Raw genomic sequence first — 22,060 nt, 5'->3', positions numbered from 1 at the left:
AGATATTAGAAGCCCACAGGGCACTCTTCAAGATGACATTAGCTTATTTGTTTGTACTTACGTGTCAGATACGCGTCTGTAGTTGGGGGGGCAGCTGAATGACAAACACCTGAACCCACCCTGAATGTTGTAACACGTCTCTGCTGTTGAGCAGTTGTGAGTTCCAACAGCACATTCATCTATGTCTGTAGCAGAAAAGACACAGGCAAGGTTTGTAGATATCAAATAAGCTTGTTTATTGTAGATTCAAGCAGGGGAAAGCAAGAAAACCTATTTATTTGATTCAATAAGCATGTGAATAAGAGGACTTCATTTCCTTCAGGCAGTTTCATCTTTCAGTCAAGAAGCACTACAGCTTAGCTTGTTCAATAAAAATTCAAATGAATCCATAACTTTACCTTTTTAACCTTTTGGGAATCGGAATGTCTTCTTAAGTTTATTCGTTTTCACTTCAAAATGGTTTGTAAACGAAAACTCTTAAAACCTACAGGATATTGGCCTATACTGCACATAGGCCAATAAATGTCCTACATACAGTATACTGGACTATACAAAATGCAAATATAATGCTGGTTATTAGCATAACCATCTAGCTTTCCAATTATGACAGGGACAACCAATGAGATGAGAAGCCCAACTCCACTACACATGGGGCTTTGAGAATTGTACCACAGGAGGGACAGTTGAGAGGAAATCAAACCTATCTGTATGTCTTTGGGAGGAGGGAGGAAACTGGGAAAACCTAAACCAAACCACCACGAACACAGAGAAAACCATACAAAGTTCTCACACACATCTAAACTCAATATTCCAGTAACCCAGGAACCAGAAATTGCAAGGCAGCAGGAGCAAAGTCACATTGTAGCCCTGTCTGAGTGTATTCAGTATTTAAATTAAAGCAATTAAGATCATTGCTAATTGGGAGAGTTTATATAGGCCTCTACTGCAGAAAACAAATAGATTTACATATACATTTTATCTTAATCAGAAACAAACACATCATGACAGAAATACATTCTGAGATATACTGTACCACAACTAAATTCTTGTCTATATTACTGGATGGGGGAAAAAAACCTTTGTAGCAAGTGTCTTTGTTTTTTTTAATCTTACCTCTGCATGTTCGCCCGTTGGGTGACATTGTGTATCCATGCGCAGGACAGGCACATTGGTAGCTACCTGGGACATTCACACACTGAAAAGCACACAGATTGCCTACACTCTGTGAGCACTCGTCGATGTCTACAGCCAAAACATCAAAAATGCCAATTAGTTCAGCGATTTCCACAAGTCATGACAAGGAAAGAGATCAAAAGTCTTCTTGAGATGAATTTTGGAAACAGTGCTTAAGATGTTAAGCTGTGCAGTGTAACTGAAAGCAGAAATCGTGCATAGAAATAGAGAAAGCCAATAAATGAAAGAATCTTTCTTGAAACAAGAAAAGGGAAAAGATCGGAAACCAGACTGGTCTTCTGAGGACCAGCAATGACATGGTGTCCCATTGGGACCTGTCACAGAGGAAAGGGAAAATCAATCCCTTATGACAAGAGTCATGATTCTATTGATCTAATGTCTGCACATGTGGAAACATAGTGTCATTGTATTGATCAATGAAAAATACATCTTTACTTTAGTAAGTCTTTGAACCAAAGCCATTCCCTAATAAAAGATGGATTTTTATCTCAGGTATTGCATTCTAATATTTGTACTGTTTTGAAGTGCAAGTGCAAAATATTGGACATACAAGAAAATCTCCTACTTTTATGAACAGAATGTTCATTTTAGATGTGGCTGTTAACAGCAATTTTATTGTCAACTTCATGACCATGAACTGCGGAAAACCAATTTCACATTTCACACATTTTGCTGAAACACTATAAAAAAATTGAAGGATCATTCTCTGAAACTGGATTTTATATAAAATCATTCTTAACTGAAATTCTGATGAAAGTACAGTACAAATAAAGTTTAACAAAATGATAATGTTAATGTTGAATGCAAAAAGAAAAACTTGCACCTTAATAATGTGTGGCAACAGGCCAACACAAAGCACCACATTTTCTAACACAAATGTCATAACAAAAGCTCAATATTATTTAGTCACAAATGGAGCATAACTTATCAAAAGGTGTTACTGATTAAACAATTCTATGATGCCAAGCTATTTATGTAATTTATTTATAATGGTACAGTACAGTACATCTTGCATTCATTGAAAGGGAAAACTGGATCAAACTGAACAAGGAACAATACATTCCTTGTAAGAAGCACCAATTATAATTCTGGGATAATTATTAATTATCTTTGAGTGTCTATGAAAGCAAGTATTTTATGCTATGTTTCATAGAGAACAACCAAATTAAGGTGTTGTGACTATTTTTTGTATTTTCAATGTTTCCAAACTGTATTTCCCATAATGATCTTTAGCACCATTTCACCTGTCTGGGTACAGCTATCACACTGATGGGCTATAGTTATGGTGAAACAGCTGTCTGTGGTTGTTTGCCTTGTGAAACTTGTGAATGTGAAACTTTAGGCAAATCTGTTTCTAATGTTGGGGAACAGTCATCACAATTTAATATATGCAGTACATTTCTTGTAATTCACAATAGATGTGAATATAAGTGCACGTTACACACCACACATTTACAGTTAAAAACAATTAAAAAACTGTAGGTTACCTTCACAAGAATGCCCATCTTCCTTTAGATAGAAGCCTTGTCGACAGTAGCACTGATACGAACCATATATATTGGCACATTCTTGACTGCAAGGATTTTTTTCACATTCATTGACATCTGCATAAAAGATAATCAAGCAAAACATAAAGTATGTCATCTCTTCTAAAAAGAATGATATGTTCTGAAAAGTAATTTCTCTTGAAATGAAAACCTTTTCAAGAACTACAGTTGTCCATAATGTTTCCTAATGCAGGTGAACCCCTAATGTCTCCAATCTTAATGGACCATTGCTTTGGTTTAAATATCACTAATCACAATTTTTGTATGGGATATTACAATCAGGATAAAGTAGCAACTAGCTTTATAAACTGGTCAGATTTTTTCACACAAGTTGGCAGTAAGATATTTAATTTAGGGGCTGGGATTTGACAAGTTAATTGAAGTTTGAATGTGATGTAAGACATTTTATGGGGGGGGGTATTTCCTCCACTGCACATTCATGTTACACAGCCAATAAACTAGGATATCGGGGGTTGATTATTTGTTACATGAAAGACAATTAATTAATTTCCTTTGAATTTAGTTAATTAATTTCTAGTATAAATATATCAGAAATGTCTGGTATGGATATTTCTAATATATTTATACAGAACAGTAACGAATAATCGGTGATGATCTTATCCTCAAAAACACAACACAAACGTTACACAAGACTGCCCACCACTATTAGTATATCATATGACCACCAGATGCTGAGAATGACACAGTGACATCGACTTTTTAACGCAGCTTGTTTAATGTGTAGAAATAGGTACCTTCACAGTTCTTGCCATCAGATGACAAAGTGAAGCCAGCGGTGCAGGAACACTGATAGGAGCCGGGAGTGTTTTCACACGTTTGAGCGCACAGTCGTCCAGGATAGCGCCAACACTCATTCACATCTGTCGGCGAGAACTCTTCATTTAACACAAAAGGGGCAGCTGAAACAAACTCTCACTTACACTGACGACCGGGCCAGGACAACAAAGCAGTGAACGAGCAGTGAACTGTGTATACAGCATAAGGTGTGTTTTTGTCACAGTCAGGGGCAAAGGTTGGAGTGTAAGTGGGTCAGGATAGTGTTAATGAAGGTTCTTGAAACCACACTGCATCAAGCAGGAATCTTCGAAAGATGTTTCCCAAGAACAGCTTTAGAAGCCATTCTCAAAACATCAACACAATCCAAACAAAGCTGCAAATCAGTTATTACTCATGATAAAGAAATTGAGTATAAGACAGTTGAGTATAAGATAGTGTCACTGAAACAGTGGTGGACATGAGAGTTGCTTATAGCAGATGAGAAAGGACAAGTATGGCCTTTATGTTAGTGACAATGAATAGAAATCACCAATTAAACCCTTCTGCCACACATTTAGTCTGTACAGGGTGAGACTAGTAAAGCAATAAAAGGCTTCTTACCTTTATCAAAATGCACTAAAAGTCAGAGAAATAACTGAGAAAACTTTCAGACCTGCCTGAAAATTTTCACCTTCAGTGCCATGTTACGTACCAACGCATACCTTCCTGAACATGTCATACTGGTAGCCAGTCTTACAATCACAGCGATAAGTGCCAGGTAGGTTGTGACATATCTGCCCCTCTCCACAGCGATGCACGCCAGTCTGACATTCATCCACATCTACACACATGAAGGAAGAGAGACCAGGAATCACACACAAGTGGAAAAAGGAAACCCATTCACTCTAAGATGCTAAGGGCCTCTTTATATGCTGACCAGAGGGCATTCCTGTACAATTATATCTTGTAATTACACACATACTGTATATCAATAATAAGCAGGAGTAGATATAAGGACAATATTTCAATGTGGTAAAACACAGTGACTGACTGCTTGCAGATGTGTAAAATGATGTTATTACAATGTCATTAATACCACTGTGCTAGTCCACTGTTGTGTACATTATTCTCTTTGCTCTTTTTACTACCTTCTTTATATATTACTTGCTAATGAGGCCAGGAGAAGAAAGCAACTAGCCTTGGTGTTACAAATTATTTATGTCTTATTTTTATGCCTGTACGGGGGGGGACACACGATGCATTTTTATATTGCTGTGGCTGTCACAGAAAAACAAAACAGCAAAATGCCATTCTGTTCATAATCAGAGATGGTTCAGGTTTTCCTGTATTTTATTCTTACCTATACATCTGGCTCCGTCAGGGCTGGCATGATAGCCCCTACTACACACGATGATCTTCCTTTGACAGGTGTATGAGCCAACTGTGTTGATGCAATTGAATCCAGGACTGCAGGGCACATTTGGGCTGCTGCACTCATCAATGTCTGCAGAAAAAAATAACAAAATAACAACAATAATAAAAAACAACTTAAAATTTGACACGCTTCCAGCTGCCACAGCATGTACATTGGAGAATATGTAGAAGTCGTATTTGACTTGAGCATCAGATGGCTGTTATTATAGCTGACACCACTGAAAAACTACATATTAAAAGCTGGAGTCTCAGGTATGACATTCCTGCCTGAAAATGGGAATAGCAGGTTTCATAGCATTCATGACTGTCTGCATCAACTCCATGAAGTCCGATGCTCTGCGTTATCTTTATTTTAAAGGGTGACTCTTTAATCATGTAGTTCAACTAGCAAATGCCTCCCACCAGGAGCTCAGAATAGAGTCTATGAGATGGGGGTTGTTCAGAGGCAGGTTGTACCAACTGTCATCTGTGACTGGATGTCCCCAGTGATGGCATTTACAGTACTAGGTCACGTTCACAAGAGAGCGGACAGAGGGGAGTTGTTTAGAAAAATTGCAGTTCAATGAAAAAGCAACTGGCTTGGCTAATTGGGTCCCTGTAGGCCTGTTCAATATTCACTGTCCATAGTGTGAAAACAGATGTTTGGCCCAGCTGGCAGCTATCCGTCAATAAAAGTGAGTACAGGTGGAAGTGCAGGTGAAAGCTGGGTTACGCAGAAAAGCTAGTCAATTATTCCTGTCAATTCCGAATTTACTAAAATGAAACCAAGGGTTATAGAATTTTTAAGAGAATTATTCTCCTTATTAGGAAAAAAGAAACCTGATTATTACTCATGTGGATCTCATGGAAACAAACAACAAAACGATTCTCCAACACCATCTACCTCCAACCACCAATCCAGACAGATTAGACGTGTCACTGACAAATCAGTCTGTGTCAAGAGAGGTTCAATGATGAATTTGATGTCCCCAGAGCATTAATTAGTAGAATTATTTACTTTTAGTGCAATGTGTGTTTCACTTCAGTAGATGCCTCCACCCAATTTACAGTGGCACCACTTTCTGCAAGAAAGTTCATCTGTTGTGGTTCTCTTCAATGAATAATCTCTCTATTAGAAAGCAGTTTCCTACCCTTTTCTTATTCTGTGACTTCTAAGAATGACCAAAAACAATTTGAACTTTGTAACAGATACAGAAATGAAATATTTCTGACCTTCTGTTTTTAAGTCTGACATATTTACAGCATATTCACATCCTTAAATAGGTTTTTCATATGAAAAAGAGTATTTTGTTTCTCAACTTGCACCATCTCCTCTTCCCTAGAGCACAATTCAACACGATATATCCATGGTCTAAAGTGCATTTTGTTCAGCATAATTGTGTAAATAAGAGCAGGTTTGAGTTTCACAACTGAACTTCTAACAACTCAGGATCACAGAATGCAGATATCTGCTGGGCAGCTTGCATGATCCTACACTAGTTAGTTCTTTGTGTTGTGGTCTCACCAACCCTAGTTCAAATCCAGGTCATGGCAGACTGGATTAGTAATGTAACCTTTTCTTTGTGGGAGTATGGAACGAGTTACCCAGCCATGTCCAGTAGCTGAAGCCAATACCCTGGCTTCCTCCCAGAAATGGCTGGATGAGTTCCTTAGATCAATAAGCTATTACCTACCACACAGGCTGAATGGCCTCCTCTCATTTGTAACCCTACTAATCTTGTAATGCTAATCTATATATATTATTGTCCTTTTGTTCTGTCTGGGAGGAATGCTGTTATCTAGTTTACCACTCCACGAACTCCCTCTCGTACTATACTTCATCTCTTTGGTAAAAGAATTGGGCAAGTCTGTCCATGAATCATGTATTCCTCCTGTACAGGAGTACAGACGGAGTAAAACAAGCTATAGGAAGTGCAGTAGAACCTTCAGCCTTGGCTATAGACCCAGCTGAGTTACATACCAATGCAATTGCCATGCTGGTCTTGTGAAAAGCCGGTGAAGCACCGATGTTTTGGATTACAGTAGAAGGACCCGGCTGTGTTCTGACACTCAAAGCCCGTGCCACAGTTGTGGGTCTGCTGCAAACATTCATCAATGTCTGGCATCAAGAGGGGAAAGAAAAAAATAGCTTTTATGAAAATGAGGTCAATAGACTTGGTAACAGAACAAATATGACCAAAGTTAGACACCTGTTTCTAAAACTCCTTCACAGGCTGGCCAGTGTCCCTAGACCTAGAAATCAGTCCTATCCTTATAGAGCTCCAGTAACTAGAAAGCTGTTTTGGAATATGACATTAAATATGAAAAGAGGAGGACTTGGGCAGCATCTGATTGATCTCACTATTATATTACTCACGTTTGTTATGTTTTTTATTGTTAGTGTAGTATTTGCCATCACAATAATTACCATAAATTGCAACACTTGCATTATGTTATTTGTTACTAGTAGTTTTGGTGGTGGTAACACTAAATGTGTAGATTTAATTACATAACTTTCTAAAATGAAACAATCCTGGTACAAAGAAATATAGATACTACTTCTACAGTATGTACTGTACCTCTTTATAAAGAGCTGTTGAAGTCTACCATTAGATGGCACTGTGGTGCAATGACTGATTAAACAAATTCCCAGACAATTTCCCAAGACACTAAAAAGTCTTATTTATTTCAATTTTATTATCCATAAACATTATACATACTTAAATTTAACTCCTTCTAGATTCTATCCAAGTATTTTATTGTCTGTGTTTTTTTTTTACTTTCCATATATTACTGTGATTACTATGTATTGTATTACCTTACAAAAAAAAACTGGTCATGAACAACAAATATACAAATATAAAACATGCACTGCAAATACGATAATTATTTATCTGCCTTCCAAGAGCAACATGTTCATTGTTGTCTCAGGGAATGTTCTGTCTACTGTGGTAAGATCTTTTATTTTACTGTTTTGTCTTCATCACCATTGCAGATATAATTTAAGTGGCAGAATAGCAATTTCTGTTTCCTTTCAGGCAGATAATTAGTTTATTCCCCTGATATCATGTCTGCTAAATATTACCTTAATTATTGGACTGCATTTATTAGTTTTTATGCCAAATATCTGCCAAGCACCACAAAGATTAGAGTGCTTATACAGCTTGCAAATTGACATCTACAGGGTGGTTATAAAGTTTGCCGGCCACTTCACCCATTTCATTTGTGCATAAATATGTAAAGAAATCATAATGGTCAAAACTGAAGCTTTCACCATTTAGTACTACCAACCAGTGCTTCAGGGAAGGAGTGAGAGAGGAACTGGGGAAATGCATAAACCATTTTATTCCCAACACAAATCTTTCTTGGTCAGGGTCAAGGCTGGGCGAATTCTGACAAACTCAAGGTGAAATGGATTTAGTATTGTTTTCATCAGAATCATAGCATCAGGTATGAAGTAGAAAATTAAAATTAACAGCAACATTTCAAATTAAGCCTACACTAGAAGAAACACTTCCTATCAGTTTCATATCATATCAATATTATAATTACCATTATTTAAGAGTATTGATTCTTGTAATTCTTTGCAATAATCAGCTTTATCAGTTACAAGTGCCACCATGAATGAGCATTAAAATAATTATTAATGGTACTACTGTATCATTGCCACATTTTGTCACTATATTCAATGCCCTATTTTTCCTATCTCTATAGTAGTACCAGAGCAGTTCATCTGTTGAGCTTTTCAGAATAGCGATCCATTAAATATTTGTCATGAGACTGAGTAATGTTTGGGATGTTTCTGTTACAGCACTCCACCTTGTTGTGTGTTAATTTAATGTAGTAATTTACAGAGCTGACATAGAAGAAAAGATACATGGAAAAAATGAAAATGAGATATGTAAATTATACAGTATCTATTTATCTTTCTCTAAAAGTATCTATATCAAGCTGGATCGAAACCGATGTTATATACTCTTCCAGCAACACCAATATTGTTAATGTCATCATTATAAACATGCTAACTCCCACCTGGCAGTGGCCACCCAGGACTTTCTATGTCAATATCAAATTGCAGCAAATGGCCCCTTCTTACTTGGAACTCTGTCAAGTTTGACTACTGCCAAAGATTACGTAAATAATCTGACAGCTCCTTTACAGATTGAATGGACTGCATCACCCCTGTTATCCTTGGTCAATGTCTCTGCAGAGTCTGGGCCATTTCATTTGCACTGCTGCATTCAAGCTCAGGTTGGATCTACCAAGTAGTACACATGACACAAACATATAACTTCTAAGAAACCTTTTTATGAGTGATGAAATTACAATAAACACCAAACGTGTACTGTATTTTGAATGTGCACTGACTGTATAGCTTTCCCCTATTATGTTCAATACAGATAATACACTCACATATACAGTACACACACACATATAGTATATACATATAGTATTACAGTATATACCTTCACAGGTATCTTCCTTCAGCTGATACCCTGGGGAACAGGTGATTTGCTTCTCACATGTAAAGGAACCAATAGTATTAATGCATCTCTCCATAGCCTGGCAGCTGTGTGTGTTAGTTAGACACTCGTTAATATCTGCAGGAAAAGACAAGAAAATGTCTGAGCAAAATTAAACAAGACTATTGAATGAGCCTCCAGATCTTCTACAGATGAGAGGCCCAGGGAGGAATATATCACAGGGCTTGAAAAGAATATGTGCTGGATTTGGCCTGTTTCCACGCTATATAATGACTGATTTAGAGCAAACTGTTTCAGAAGCAAATGTGCAATAGGTTGAAAAAAAGAGAATGCTCCCTTTGAAAAGCAGTTTCCCTTTTGCCACAGAGAGGTGTTGTAGAGAGAATTACATTCGGTAATGATTATCAGGTTGATGAAAATCTATTCTAAACATGTTTCGGCGCTGCTTTTTGATACACACTTACTGCACATTAAGCATTGGGGAAACCAGTGAATGAGTTTGGAACAAATTGTAAAAATAGAAAATGCACAACACTAGATCAGAATAATTAAAGCAATGCAAGCACAATACCATATTTAAACCATCCTACTTCTGTGAATGAGTATAAAGCTAAGGTTTAAGAAAACCTAAACCAGTAATCAGCACAGTAAAATAGCGAATCATGGGTTAACTTCACACATTACAAAGAAAGCAGCTTTGGAGGTTCTGAAAAGGCTGGCAAACAAGACAGTGGCTGACATCCAGGTGTGAGCCGCTCAGTTTCTAACAGTACAGACTCCTAGAGATCTCAGTGTCAAAATCACACATAAATGTGTTACCTGCCAATTTCCACAAATAAAAACCACTTTTTGAAACAGACAATTTAGAGGAACATTCACATTTTTTCAAACGTGAATAGCAGTCTGATCTTGCACTGATAATCACCTGGAAAACTGTACTTCCTTAAATAATGAAAAACAGAATAGAGACGTGAAGAGTGATTGAGTTTATTCAGCTGCATAATATGCAAATACGTTCATTTTAGGTTTCAAGCTAATCAAGTTGAATGCATTTTCTTAGTTTTTGTGCAATTAGTAATATGATTTGTATATTTTTCAGGAGAGAATGTTTCTACAAACCTGTTATTTTTTTAACTAAATTGACTAATTACTGGAAATTAATGGGTTTCTTGAAAGGAGGATGTGAAAACCAAATGGAACAGGATTCAAGAACGGAGGATATAAGACAGCTTTTGGCTAGTCAAGACAAAGATCACTCGGTTATGCTGATATGTCTACAGTGTATTGGAAGAGAACTAAACTTAGAAATGAGTTTGTTGAAGGTTGACCGTGACTGCAATGCTATTGTAGATTTAAAACAAATTTCAATTATTATGTGAAAATGATAATTTTGTGTCATGTCATAAAAGGATCTCTGACATCGAGACACTGAAAAATGCTTCCAGAAATGCAGAGAAACACAACAGAAACACATGAGAACTGCTGCTTCTCCTTTGCTGTAAATATTAAAGTTGTCTATGGGGCAACAATGGGAAAGGAACATCTGTTTTCAGAGTTAAGACATTATATTTTCTCTTTTCCAGACAGCACTAGTCAAAAAATCAAAGCTTGTCTTTAATGGTGGTGCTCACATTCCTTGATTATGTGTTTTAATGCCAACATATAGTGAAAAGAGTCCTGACGTACACATAAAAACAAAGCTGTTTGGCAAAGGTTCCTGCCTGATTTGCATGAGTCACGCAGAAGGGAAAGAACAGTTAATGGCTGAGGTCTCCACCTTCTGGCAACATTCAAGCCTTACACTGTATTCCACTGGGCTTTAGGAGCCGAGAAAAAAATAATTACATTGTTACATGAAACAAAATATTTTCACACGGAAATTGAATGAATAGAGTTCGGCCACAATTAGCCAGGCATTTAAACAAAACACAATGCAGAACAGAAAAATATTATCATAAGTAGCCAATGAGTAAACCATAGATACAGTACAGGGTAAATTAAGTTACTGTTTTGCTGGGCGTTGTAATGCTATGGTAAACAGTGTTGTTGTTAGGTGAGAATGAGATAAAAAACCTCCAGCACTATACTGTACATCTGTAACCTGCAGAATAGCTCTTTCTCTAGCTGTGCAGGTTTGCACAGTGTCACGTTAGGCACAATTAAAGCGATTCAGCATTTGGGGTTTAATTAGGTTTTTCCTTAGCAAGGATCTTCCAGCTGAAGAAAGCCTTAAAGCAGTGCGTGATGTGCAGTGATTCAGATCAGAAGCAGTGAGGGATATCAAATGGGCATTATTTCTGATTCATCAACATGATGAGATGTATTAAAAATGAAACAATACATTTGGGCTTGCCGGTGATAAAGAGAAATAAAAAAAAGAGGAAATCAACATTTTGCCAGTCCCTGGCCCCATGTAGCCTGACCTCATAAGGAAGAGTGAAGAGTACAGAGAAAGATGGCACCTATCATTCTGTAGTATGCTGTAATTTACAATGGAAGCTGCAATCAAATCAAGGAGTGGTGCTTGTTACCAAACCGACACCATAATGATTACTGATTTACTGGGGAATTAGCTTTGGACAGGGACAGAGCTGCCTGCATTCCAACTAAGTAATCATACGGCTTTCACATTATTTGCGTGTCTAAATAATAGTAGCCTGATCAGGTCTTACATTACATCCAGTTAGGATGGCTCTGTAATGTAACAGAAGAAAGAAATGCTGTAACCTGAAGAGTCAATTAATAATCATACTATGATCCCAACATTTTACCAGGGAAAAATGATTTAACTAATTTAACTCACAACCAAATCTTTTTGTATGTATCATTCCAAATTAATCATTTTTTAGATTTGAAAATGAATATACAGTAACAATTGTGGTTTGCAAAAAAAAAATATGATAACTACTTTCATCTGGATCTACGGCATGCAGTGAATTGGGCCTGGCAAATGTAAGAATTTCCAAATGTCTACTTGATGGATGAATTACATGGATGGACTGAAATAATGCACAGCGCAATGTCCATCATCTTACCAACGCATTCTCTATTCACGTTGTATATAAAACCCTCTTCGCAGGGCTCATTGACGCGGACACACTGGAAAGATCCTTTGCTGTTCACACACAACACTCCGCGGGGACAACTGTGAGTGCCCGAGTGGCACTCATTCACATCTACACAAACGGGTCAACCAAAGGGAAAGGGAATCAGATGAGCAGTAATAGTCAATAAATAAGTGAGTAAAAAATACACAAAAGTAAAAGGAGATGTCAGTGCACATACTGTACAATAAGTGTTGAAGATCATCCATGGGCTTCCATTTTCTGTGGTTTGGAAACTATATTTTGACAACTAACGCTGTAGTTGTAATACTTGTATATACTCAAAATTCTACCAGGGTTAGCGAAGAGGAATAGTCTATATATCTGGTATATGAAGCAGTATTTTCATATTTCCTGTTTTTATTAATTGGAACATAACTACTGTGCATTAACAAATGAATGTTTTTTTATACAGCAAATGAAAAATGTTTAAATATTAAAGACACTAAAGATGTCTAACACTGAATTTCTCTTAACAAATATGGCTCACATGCTTTCGAGATGTATTTACAATCACCTCTGTGTCAAGTTTTGGTCATGTACCTGTACAACTTTAGAGCACTGGGTTTTTATTCAGTTTTCAAAGCACTGGTTTTCCATTTTCACATTTTCTTTGCTCACAATGACTGAAATGAATAACTGATACGTTTGGGCAGCCAATGTAAAGCTGGTTTCTTTGTTACATGCCAGACTAAATCAAAGATGCCCACCCACATTCTAACATATGGTAACACTTTGCAAAAAAAAATTCATTAGTTGTGCACTTGAACTACAGGGGAATAACGCACGAACAACGATTGAATTAGTCTTGATAACAAATCACATTAAATGGATTCACAATGCAGCAAAGACGTTTACTACAATAGTAACATTAACAGCATCTATTTATCTAATTATAATAATGCTTAAAATTCAGGAATGGGGAAATATACTGTAGATATGTGACAATATTTGTATAGATGAATTTATAAATGTCTTAAGCACCCCCCAGTTCTATATCTTTTTTATGTATTCCTAGTATCAATTTTAAATTTCATTTCTATTAATTCCTTAAGTGTTGGGAAAACAGAAAGGATTTTAATGGTGCTGCATTCTTCAATGAATGAACTTTGCTAAATCATGCCCCCTCCAAACAGCAAGTCTTTTTGTGTGTCTGGTTTTCTTCCTTGTTTACACAATTATCCTCCATTAGATTATTCATTGATTGTGTGATGCATTTATTTATGGATTGCATATTACATTCTAAACCACAACATAATTGTAAATGTTCCACCAGGAAGCAATGCTCCTACATGTGGATCACGCATTACATCTTAAATTGTTTGTGAAAAGCAGATTTCCTGCGAAAGATGATCCCTCAGATTTAGGAGATGGAGTTCTGTGCTCCATTTCCAGAATATCCTTCAAGAAGAGGAAAAATGTATCCCAAGGCCATAATTAAAATAATCCTTTCTTTTAAAACACGTCAAAGGAAATTTGTATTGCATTATTTTCTTTCTAATTATTGTCTCCTGATGTATGTATATACTAGAAAGAAAATGGGTGTAGTTTTTTTCACATTTAAAGCTGCATATCTTTAGCAGTATCACACATTTAATTACAGGTTCTTGGTAATATTAGGCCTCAAAAGATATATGTTCTTTCAAAACCCCAGACTACACCTCTTAAGAACTGGAGCCCCATACACACAGGGAGGTATGTTCATGTTTTTTTTTCTCATTGTTCCATATCACACACACATATGGTGAGAATTTTCTAGCAAGAGCCAGCTGAATGCAGCCATAAGACTTCAGACTGTACACAATAAATTAGCAACTCCACCCTACATCCAAAGGACTTTACTTTGTCGTGCAAGCCTTGCTTTCAATTTGCAACCTTTGATAAAAATTAGGAATGGAATGAAATAAATAAATGGCCTGAGATCAGAGGCTTTAACTTCACAGAGCATTTCTGAGCTTACAGAACCTGGAATGGCATTTATTTCAGACATGTCTTTATGTGTAATAATTGACTGTATTCACCAGTGCTTGAGGCAGTGAAATCTACTTTGTAAAAATGCTGCTGAGGTCACTTAACCCCCAGAGTTACAAAGACCTGCATTTTAGTCTCTCTTGTTTGGCTACATTGAATCCCATTTCCCAGAAGGTCAGTACACACATTTTCAAGTTAGTGTCTTTTTAAAGTGAACCTAACAGTTTTCATGTTTTGGTAACGCAGTGGTGTTCTGGCAATATTACACCAAACGCCTTTGTGGATACTTCCCCCAAACAGAGAGTGATAGGAGGTCTGCATATACAGTGTTTGAATTCTCAACAGTGACACGATAATTGAATCTGTGCTGTTTTCCATTAGTTTAAATGCTAATATATTAAACACATAATAAAAGCAAACAGCTCCCCTACCTTCACATGAATGTCCATCTGCCATTAAGGCATAACCTGGGAAGCAGGAACAAAGCACCTCTCCTGCAGCCTGTGAACAGACGTGCATGCAGGGGCCATTTCCTATTGGAGGAGGGGACAAAATGGAAAAGCTTTTAATAACAACCCTGCTGGTGCAAGATGTTCTCTTCAGAGTTTTTGTGCAACCAATATATATTCTGTCAGTGACTTCCTTCTTTCTTAGATTTTGCCTATTCCATTTCCCTCTGTCATCTCCCTAGTGTATACTTGCACAGTGAAAAGGTCATCTGAACAGAGACTGCTCTGAACTGGAGGCAAGCTGATACTGTGTTATAATAGCCAATCCTCAATGCACCAACTCTGCTTATCGGCAGCTATGGCTGAACTGCTGAGCCCAGGGAAACAACAATGTACTTTGGCTGTTTGTCCTGGGGTTTCTGAAAAGGACTAGATAGGAAGGGTCTCTGGTGTATCTTTGACACACATGGAAGATTGCCAGTCAACAAAAGATTCAGTCTGTGGCAGAGAGAGCCCCACGTGGGTGTAATTAAGCTAGATAGAGAGCTGATCGGATAGTTTTGAATGAGCATATGGTTGGCATGAGAATGTGCCTGCATGCCTTGTTCTAAAAACTGTGCTGATCTGCTTGGGTGGCCCCCTCCAGTCTTTAAAAAAAGAAAAGACCAAACTCACAAGGCAGTCCAGTCCGAGGCTTGGTGAAGCGTGGCAAAGCAGTGTGTGAAAGTTTTCACACTTGGTTGTGTTTTGTTCAGACTTACCATGATAGTAACTGAACCTTATTTTGTTCTCAGAGCTGTATATTTAAGTGCCAGAGCCCATTTGTTTTTCCTTGAAGAAAACTTTTTTTTGTCCATGGGACATAGAGTACATGTATTAGACATACAGTATGTGTTTTGGCTTTCACACTAAGGCTTTTTTTCACTAAGTCATGCACTACACACTTCACTTCTTATTTCAAGCTACCCATCCCAGAAAGCCCTGATCATGTCAGTGTTGTAATTAGAGTTTAATAAAGGTTGACTCATGGGATGACCAGATGTTCCTGGGCTCATGTGCTCTCTAAGTGATAGACAGACGGGATGATAAAGGAACAAAGAACAAATGCATGTTCCAAAGCAGCAATCCTACCCTTGATTTTTAAAACAAACACAGAATATACAGTATGTCTCCCTGTACTGCAAATAAAATAAGTCTTAAGCACATTAAAAGTGTTCAGTACTGACTCCAGAAAATTAATATTATTCTACAGTATTCCCATAAGTACCTACAGTACTTCATAATACAAAATATTTTTATAAAACAAATTAATTATACCTTATGTACAGAAACAATTTTTCAGAAGTATAGTTACAGTACATAGAATAGCTGCCAGAAAATGCTGTCTTGTATCAGTTTAGATACTGTATATGAGCCAAGAGTGCATGAACAGGGACAGTATTTTAAAACTACTGATGTACAGTACTGCAGTTTTAAAACTGCAATGTAGATGGAATACTTCTAGAATTTCAATTAAGACATCTGACGAACACAATAGACTGCAGAACTCCAGGACATGCTTCCTTGTTCTACATGCTGCAGAAAACAACAACGGCAAAGTAAGAGCCTTTAAAAAGCCTATGTTTAAAATATGAATTTGTCAATCTGAAAACATTTTCACCCGAGATGCAGAACTCAACTCAATGTGGGTCACAGCCCTGATGTTCTTTCAGGTACTCTGCATTTAGAATTGGATTAAGGCATGAAGAAGTGACATACTACAAATCTAAATAATCAGTTAAATTAAGAAATTACTTAACTAGCAGCAGAATGGAAACCAAGAGACTCTGTGGCCCCAGAACCCTGGATCTGCCTGCCCCTGAAATAGATTATGTACATACAGGGTGGCTGAAGGGTTTCAGCACCAAAACATGTAGCTGAATCAAATCCTTACCTGCACACAAATCTACTGGAATCACTGTGGTAGAAGCTGCAACTGTAGGGACAGGAGTAGCAGGCCTGTCTTCCTCTCTCAATCTGTTGTCCTCTTCCTCAGGATTTTCTATATGCAAACATGAGAGCAACACCCATTAACTAGGGGCAGTCATTTTATCCTGCAATTATATTAACTCCGAGCCGCGAATCATAAAAATGTCATCTGGTTTGGATGCGGGCGGCGGATATTTGCTGATGGATATGCCCGTACACATAAAACTTGTGGCTACACACATTGTAAAACTCCACACAAGTATAACAGTATCACTCAGTGTTTGTATAAGAGAAGTGAAGCATTTCTGGAAAGACATCTATGCATGTATAAATTGTGTGGTAAATGATCATTTATTAAAGCAAATGAATGTACAAGTTTACGGCAAAACCTGAAGAGCAATGATAAACTGCAGTGCCTCATTTTCTATGCTGAAGGTGAATGTTTCTAATGGAGTCTCGGACAATACACTATTGACCGATTTTTTTAATTGGAGGTATCACAGTTCTTTTGGAGTGGCTGAAGCTCAAAAGTTGGATTCAATCATTAGATTATAATACAAAACGAAAAGGAAAAAGTAAGAAGAAAAAAAGATACAGACTAGTTCTTGGAGCTGAATGATGTAATTTAGCTGTACTTCTCTTTCTAAGAAAAATATCTACAATATACGACTATAACCCTGTGAGATTTTAAGAACTTAGTCTCCACCCAACCCCAAAGGATACATTTTTGTCTGCAGTAAAAAACAAAAACATTTTCTGTGAAAAGGGATAATAATCTGGGGATTATCATTGAGTAGGAGTGGATTGGGGCTCAACGATATAGATTTATCTCTTAAATAAATGTTAGTTTAGCAGCACATTTGAAAAGTCATACTTCAGCCAGTGAAGCTCCACCAGCCTCTAGCCTAGACATATTAACTAAATACACAAGAAAATAAAACAAAAAACAGTAGGCCTGCTAGTTGCTAGTTAGTAAACATGCCGTACCAGGCAGGACATCAAAACATTTACCTAACAATAGAACTCTTAGCAATTGTCCGTCCACAGTTCAGCTACTTTTGTATATAATGTAATCAGATGAAAGTCAGCAGTTTAACACAAAATGCAGGGTCAGGAAGGAATGTCATATGCCTAGTCTGGATAAAGATTATCAGTCCCAAATCAGAAAACTACTGTATCTGAGTCAGAACTGAAGGAAGGAAAGGATAAGAGCTTTTTAACAAGAACTGAAAAAAGAATACATAGTAAAAAAGCCAAACCTCAGTGAGACACATTCTTTCCTGCCAAGAATTCTGCAACACGTCTGAACTGCTTGCTGTATATTATTGTCTGAGAATGAACACTCATTTCACTCAGTGAAATTAAGAATTAAGAGTTTTTTTTTTCTCTTTCTGGGTGAGATGGCCTTAGAAATCAAATTAAGATGAACTGATTTTTTCTAAAGTACTGTCCTGTATTATTTCTGCCTTAAGAATGACATGAATGGAACAAACCTGGCAGACTTATTGGCTAACAGTTCTTTTAGAACATTCCTCTTTCTGGGCTGCTGTACAGATCTAAAAATCCTTGTGTGAAAAGGAATCGAAGTTCCTCAGTCTTGTGTGAAACTGAGGACAATGAATAACATAGAACTTCCTCAAATTTCAAAAGAGCACCCTGACTGTTTTATTTAATCATTGCAACAAGAATATGCTGGGTGGTTCCATTTCTCAGTTAAGATGATTACATTTGCTGATAAACCCTGTTGGTATTATGTAGTACAATAAGCACAATTATACTGCAGTAGACAATGCAATGTATGTGAGCTTTAACATGCGCAAAGACAGAAACAGCTACCCATTACATAAACCTGGTGCTGCAAGTGTCTGTGTACACACACTTTCATTTTAAAATAGTTATTTTAGTCATAAACCATTCCACCATTGGGTGTCATTTCACAAAAAGGTTAATTTAGTTATATCTCTTTCTTACCGGGCTCACAACTGTATCCATCAGACAGCAGTATGTAACCTGGGAAGCAAGCACATTCGTAGGATGTCCGGGTATTGATACACCTTTGGTGACAGAGTTGTCCTTCATACTCCACGCACTCATCTATGTCTTCTCCTTTCTCCACTGTATTTTCATTGCCCTCCTCATCCGTAATGGAAAAAGCTTCTTTGTCATATGTACCATCTGAAACTTGAAAGACAAGACTACAGTATACTGTATTGAACAAATGTCTGGAAATTCGCTTTATGTCATAGTATCTTAACCCTTTGGTGCATAGTTCCTCCTTACAGTCAAGATTTTTCTGTATTTTGTTACCTGCTATTGTAAGGCTGCAAAGCATATACTATATTAGCTTGTTGAAATGTGATATTTAATTTAAGAAAATCTGCCTGAGTCAACACAAGGTCAGAAAGTGACACAATAATATATTGCAGTGTAAAATTGGAAATATTACATGCCTACAATATACATTAAGTCCCGACTAGCTCAGTTGTTAGAGCATGAGACTCCTAATCTCAGGGTAGTGGGTTTGTGTCCCACGTTGGGCACAAGGTTCTCTAAGAACCCATACTGGGCAGCAGCAGTATGGGGCGGTGTTGGCGGCGGAGGGTCACATATCTGTGACAACAGTAACAACACTCTCACTCGGAAGAAAGGACTTCCGTATCTTGCCATGAAAACTCTCTGGATAGTGACGGGCAAATATCCATAGGGTTGCCATGAGTTGATACTGACTCAGCAGCACTGAACCACCACCACCACAATATACATTGCAATAGAAGATATTGCAATAACACACAGTACTTTAGATTAGAGGTGGAAAATTCCATTTTATTGATTCTTCATAGCTTGTGATAGATTAATAGCATATTGATAGTGTTAATAACTAGGGAGGAACTGACCACTCTAGTAATGAGTTATTAGTAATATTTTCATTATTTCAGTAAACTTCATCAAACTTGGAAACAATATTCTGGCCAAATGTAGAAAACTGCCAAAGAAGAAAGATGCAGGATAATTAAATTTGGCTTAAAGACGTTTTGTTAAAATCAGATCTAATATAATGTAAATTAAACACATTCACATTCAGAAAATTCATCATCACTCACCTTACCTGAATACTAATTCCAAGAAAATGCAGGACAAAATAAATTCATTGAAACTAATCTAGTTAGGTTGCATGAGGTTCAGCAATCAGAATTACACTCTCATATTGTACTTACTCGAGTACAGATTGCTTTTTAAAATTGTTTTGATTCCAGCCCTCAAATGTCCTGTAAACCTTTATTGCATCCACCTCATGCATGCTTCCTGACCTTCTTGATAATGAAGACATAATGTTTATAAGGCAGAACGGTGCTGTAACTTTGGAAATGTCCCTCATGTGGTATGAATACAGTTTCCCCCTCACCTCTCACTTGCTATCGGAGAATTCGGCACTTGAGCTTTAAAATCCAAATCAGTAGGTTCTACCTGCTAATGAACTGATCATGGCGAGAGTTTAAGATCCAGAACTAAAGGCAATGGCACCTTCACAGTAAGGTCAAGTACCTTGAAAATAGCGCTTCAGTAGACATTACAACTACTACAAACGCTGCTGACTTTAACAGCTAAAAAATGGAGGTTGAGTAACACTAGTCATGTTTGTATTGCTGTTACCACAATTTCTGGTTTAATCTGACAGAGTTTGACAGAGATCTGAACACTGAAAAGAGTAACATGGTTTGGCATCATTATTAAGTACGATTATGTGGCTTATTGGAATACAGAATAGAGTGTTTTACTAAAAGAAATGTATTAAAGTACAGCTGGCAATAAACCCAGATATAGGATTATACTGTAACAGATTGCTCTGACAGGCAGAGGTCATAATGCAGATGGACAGGACTGGCATGACACATGGTTTTAGCAACCAGCTTTCTATTACCTTGACATACTGACATGGCTGACTCATGGGATTCTGTCACCAATATGATCTTCATATTATCTAAAGCCTGCAGAACACATCTGGCATACAATATTTCATTCTAATTGTGTGGGATGACACACAAATACTGCTACGCAATCTCTTTTTTAAGGCAGTTTAGTGTCTTGAATTCAAAATGCAATCTAAACATTTATAGTAGTAGCAATGAAATAAGAATCAAATACCTCATATTGCAGAATGAGCTACAGATTGGACAGATTATACTGTAATCTTAATAGCATCGACAAGAGCCATAATATATTTGTCATAAATAATTAACCTATAATTAATAATTAAAGGTCACATTATTTCACACCTCTAAGAATTCCTTTAAATAAAAATCACCCAAAACAAATCTAAAGTAGCATTCTGCTCTCTGGAAGTGCAATGCCTCCAGATGTATTGTATATAGAGGCCTCCAAAAGGATTCCTGCTTCCCTGGAGTATAAAAAGATGTACAGTAACATATGGAAACCATTCAGCAACATTATCCAGGCTAAGGTCAGAGAACTCTTTCAAGACTGCAAGTGGTCATGGACCTCCACAAATTAGGAGATGACTATAAAAGAATCGGGAAAAAAAGGCACCTACCGCTTTCCACTGTAGTGTCCATTTTTAGAAATCGATGGCTAGGGTTACAGTTGCCACCCTAGCAGGAAGAGAATGCAAGTGTATCTTGCCATCATGGACTTTAAAGCAAGTGGTTTGGGAGGCACCCAAAGGCAACAGCTGGAGATCTTTGACACTCACTGGCATCTACAGGATACAAAGTGTTGAAAACTACCATTCAAAGTTGCCTGCATGTGGCATTCATAACTGGGTTGCAAGGAAGAAGCATCTGAGCAACCCACCAAAAGAAGTAACTCAGACTTGCCAGCATTTGAATGACAACTGAAACAATGCCATAGGGTCAGAAGAAATGAAAACTGAGCTTTCTGGACATGCTCACCAGCATTATGTGTGGCAAAAAAATTGTGCTCATGTTGGGAAAACAATTATGTTTGGGGTTCTTTTTCATCCACTGGTACTGGAGCCCTTGTCAAGATAGAGGAAATCATTAACACCAAAACATAGCAAGATATTTGAAACCTGATACTAGAAATGGACATTCCAACATGCCTGTTATCCAAACCATACTGTACATCCAAATTTACAAAGTAATGGCTAACTGTTCAGAAAATAAATGTTCTCAATT

General features: G+C 37.2%; 1 protein-coding gene across 4 annotated transcripts in view; it reads right to left on the bottom strand.

The window, feature by feature from the left end:
* fbln2 (fibulin 2) overlaps window positions 1-22,060 on the bottom strand; it is a 59,751-nt gene that overhangs the window by 3,005 nt on the left and 34,686 nt on the right. The window contains exons 6-17 of one of the 4 annotated variants that reach the window (XM_088916444.1): window positions 18,879-19,088; window positions 16,873-16,980; window positions 14,922-15,023; window positions 12,451-12,591; window positions 9,398-9,532; window positions 6,913-7,050; window positions 4,879-5,022; window positions 4,231-4,359; window positions 3,497-3,622; window positions 2,682-2,798; window positions 1,114-1,242; window positions 62-185 (exon numbers count right to left, since the gene is read on the bottom strand). In XM_088916444.1, the coding sequence (XP_088772570.1) occupies window positions 62-185; window positions 1,114-1,242; window positions 2,682-2,798; window positions 3,497-3,622; window positions 4,231-4,359; window positions 4,879-5,022; window positions 6,913-7,050; window positions 9,398-9,532; window positions 12,451-12,591; window positions 14,922-15,023; window positions 16,873-16,980; window positions 18,879-19,088 (1,603 nt within the window). The remainder of the gene's footprint in view (window positions 1-61; window positions 186-1,113; window positions 1,243-2,681; window positions 2,799-3,496; window positions 3,623-4,230; window positions 4,360-4,878; window positions 5,023-6,912; window positions 7,051-9,397; window positions 9,533-12,450; window positions 12,592-14,921; window positions 15,024-16,872; window positions 16,981-18,878; window positions 19,089-22,060) is intronic. The other 3 variants (XM_088916446.1, XM_088916447.1, XM_088916448.1) reach the window with 3 other exon arrangements.

The sequence above is a fragment of the Atractosteus spatula genome, chromosome 5 (assembly GCF_055471065.1).
Source record: "Atractosteus spatula isolate fAtrSpa1 chromosome 5, fAtrSpa1.hap1, whole genome shotgun sequence".
Taxonomy (NCBI): domain Eukaryota; kingdom Metazoa; phylum Chordata; class Actinopteri; order Semionotiformes; family Lepisosteidae; genus Atractosteus; species Atractosteus spatula.
This window is presented reverse-complemented; position numbering and strand designations above follow the sequence as displayed.